The 3,820-nt window shown below is 33.4% G+C and overlaps 1 protein-coding gene across 1 annotated transcript in view; it reads left to right on the top strand.

Moving 5' to 3' along the window:
- The window catches only part of LOC100952166 (activating transcription factor 7-interacting protein 2-like), a 63,337-nt gene that overhangs the window by 47,875 nt on the left and 11,642 nt on the right, over positions 1–3,820 (top strand). The window contains exons 7-9 of the mRNA XM_023509118.1: positions 858–931; positions 2,437–2,498; positions 2,931–2,997. Coding sequence (XP_023364886.1) covers positions 858–931; positions 2,437–2,498; positions 2,931–2,997 — 203 coding nt within the window. The remainder of the gene's footprint in view (positions 1–857; positions 932–2,436; positions 2,499–2,930; positions 2,998–3,820) is intronic.

Here is a 3,820-nt window from a genome sequence, read left to right on the forward strand (position 1 = left end):
GTCTCAGCTTCCAAATAGCTGGGACTATAAGTGCCTGCCACATGCCTGGCTATTTTTAGAGATGGGGGTCTCACTCTTGGTCCAGCTGGTCTTGAGCTGGTAAGCTCACGCAGCTCACCTGCCTTGGCCTCCCAGAGTGCTAGGATTACAGGCATGAGCCCCCTCGCCCGGCCTTTAATGAGGTTAATGAAATTTGTCTCAAGGTTTTCTCAACAAAATTATAACTTGAAATAGGAAAATCACAAAAGTGGAGTGAGGGTTTAACTAGTAGCAGAAGATGATCAGGCTCATAATATTCCATAATTATAGTCAGCATCATTTACCATCATTTGTGGGAGATATTGCTATTGTAGGATGTAATAAAGGGTCGTGACAGTTATTTTTTATGGATTTATTATAGTCTTTAATCTTCAAGATTCAATGTGTCTTTATGTCTTTATCAATGGATTTCTTTCAGTTATATGTTTCATTTTTATAAAGGCAAGTTTATGTGTTTAAGTGGTATTTGCATATGTTTTCTACATTTATGTCTCTTATATATTAGTACATTATATATTTGGATTTACTATGAATAGATCCCTACTAAGTTTATGGTTATGGTTCTGTTATTGGTCATATCATTGAATTGGTAATACATAGAGGTTTTTTTTTTATATATATATTTAATGCAATCCCAATCAAAATTCTAGCAGCCTTGGTAGGTATTTGGTTTTATGATTGCCATTTCCTCCCATAATTGCCCAATAAAACATGTTAAGAAATGATAAGTTAAAGGCACTCTAACCACTAATTGCATGACCAAGACTGATAATGCATGTTTAGTTTATTTTTGTTTTAAATTTTTTTTATTATTTCAGTAACAATGATGATGTTATGTTGATTTCTGTGGAAAGTCCTAATTTGACAGCTCCAATTACATCAAATCCAACAGGTATCTTAAGTTGATTAGAATATAATCTGTCAAATTAGAAAGTCTTAAATCAGTATTTGTTTAAAATAAAGAATTGAACAATATCTTCTAATCAAAAATTTTGTGTCTGTTTTCAAAAATGTCCTAATTTATATCACGATTAATATTATCTAAATAGATGATTCCTTAAGATAATTGACATTTTTTTTTAACTTTATGACCTGTTATTTCTTTACTGTGTTTAATGACTTAGCAAATTGTAAAACTACTTTGTTTTCATGTGCACTACTTTTATTTATTTTCCATGGCCTTCTGTTGGTGGTAGTGGAAGTTTGTTTTTTGTATCTTTATGTTTTATCTGTTAAGTTATCTTGAGTGGTGCCTGTGGCTCAGTGAGTAGAGCACCAGCCCCATATACAGAGGGTGGCAGGTTCAAACCCAGCTCCAGCCAAACTGCAACAACAACAACAAAAAAGATAGATGAGTGTTGTGGTGGGTGCGTGTAGTCCCAGCTACCCAGGAGGCTGAGACAAGAGAATCGCCTAAGCCCAATAGCTGGAGGTTGCTGTGAGCTGTGATGCCACAGCACTCTACCAAGGGCAACAAAGTGAGACTCTTATCTCTATAAAAAAAAAAAAAAAGTTATCTCACAGTCCACTTGAGATTTAAGTTTATTCTTTATTGTCTTTATTTTTTTAACTCTTATTTTTTTATAACACTTTGTTACTTTTTAGAGTTTGTATCTTATTATATAGACAATTTTTAACTTTAAGTTTCCAATGATAAGTTTTCTCTATCTTAAAATATTATCTTGTTTAGCTCAGAATTTCACATCCAGAATTCACTGTTTTCATTTCATTTTTTTAATTATAGTATAGTCTTTGCATCTTAATTTCCAAATGCTTTGTCTCCTCTTATATAGCTACTTAATTGTCCCCATAGTTAGGACTACTAAAATTGTGAATCATAGTGTTACTAACAATGTTAAACATATATTTGAGGCTTCCTGGTGATTCCAGGAAGAGTGATCTTTCCTTAACTATGTCAGGTAATTTATTCTGAGGATGCTGTAAATAACGAAAAATATTCATTTTCAAGTATATTTTCTCAAATGCTAATAGAATTTTCAGATAGTTTTCAAAAAAATTACTAATAACAGTTGTAAAGAATGGGGGGAAATGGCTTATAAAAACTTATTTTTTTAAACTGGATTGTCAATCTTTAGAATAGGTAAAATCAATTAAGTGACTTTTTTTTTTTTTTTTTTTTGCAGTTTTTTTGGCTGGGGCTAGGTTTGAACCCGCCACCTCCGGCATATGGGGCTGGTGCCCTACTCCTTTGAGCCACAGGTGCCACCAATTGAGTTACTTTTTATGATTATCTAAGAGTATCTAAGTTACTTTTTATAATTATATAATTAGCACCCCATTCTTGTGTTTTAGCATTCATATATTTCAAAGCCCATAAATAATTTAATAGTTAATAAACTTCTCAAATTTATTCATATTTTAATAATTTTCTTTCAGATACTAGAAAAATTACATTGGGAAATTCCAACAATTCACCTAGTGCTGAGACTGAAGTTATGGTGTGTAATACTGGCTTTCAATACTATTTCCTTAAATATGTTAGTTCTGAGAACTTTAGTATTAGTGTTTGCTACATGTTGGATGATTTAGTTTTGTCATTCATTCTTTAGGAGATTCATTCTCTGAGAAATTAATGTCTGACTAGTTAGCCTAACTAGGTTCTAGTTCATCTTACACATTGAAAGCAGACAGCTAATGATGGACATATTTCACAACCATACTCACTTACAAAATTTGTTTTGACTCTACATAGTCATATTCTCAGAAACCATACAGTCTTTTATAAGAGCTTTGGTTTAATGGTAGAGTTAAACCATAAGGGATTTGGAGAATGTTCAATCTCTAGTTTCTAAATGTTATTAAAATTACATGCGTTTCATTTTAAATCGTTTTTAGCTTGTTCAGGCAAAAATATTTTCTTAAATTTTCAGGCTATACAGAAGAAACTTGCTTCTATAATTGATTTGACGAGAGAAGGCCTATCCAACTGTATCACAGGTAAAAGATTTTTAAATTTTTCTCTTTTAAAACATAGGGAAGGGGCTGGTTAACATGGCTCATGACTTTAATCCTAAAAATCTGGGAGGCTAAGAGGGATGGATTTTCTTGAGCTCAGGAGTTCAATACCAGCCTGAGCAAAAGCAAGACCCTGTCTCTTAAAAAATAGCCAGCTTTGTGGCACATGCCTGTAGTCCCAGCAAGTCAGGAGGCTGAGGCAAGAGGATCACTTTAGCCCAGGAGTTGGAGGTTGATGCCACAGCACTCTACCAAAGGTGACAAAATGAGACTCTGTCTCAAAAAAATAAAAATAGAGAAGGGTAACAACTCAAAACTCACTGGACACACTTAATGAGCTTGTTTTAGTTTGTTAGTATGCATGTGTTTATAGCTCTATGTAATTTTATCATGTGTGGATTTGTGTAACTGCCACCACAAAGTACAGATGTTTATAGCCACACCTGCCTCTTATCCCTTATCCCTAACCCCTGGTAACCACTAATGTGGTTTTCATCACTATGATTACATTATTTCACAGGTGTAATACAATTCTGATAATTACAGTATGTGTCCTTCTGAGATTGCCTTCTTTCACTCAGCAGAATTTTCTTGAAGGTTATCCACATTGTTGTTGCTGCATATTGGTAGTGTATTTCCTCTTACTGTCTAGAGTAGCCCATGGTGTGGATGTGTCATAAATTATTATCTCTATCATAGTCATAATTTTTTTATTTACCCACCAGAATATATCTGAGTAGTTTGGGAGCTATTATGAATTTCTTTTCTTGTGGGACATGCTTTTTTTTTCCCCCTAACTATAACA

Source organism: Otolemur garnettii, unplaced genomic scaffold, assembly GCF_000181295.1.
Source record: "Otolemur garnettii isolate 467f Iridium unplaced genomic scaffold, OtoGar3 scaffold00369, whole genome shotgun sequence".
Taxonomy (NCBI): domain Eukaryota; kingdom Metazoa; phylum Chordata; class Mammalia; order Primates; family Galagidae; genus Otolemur; species Otolemur garnettii.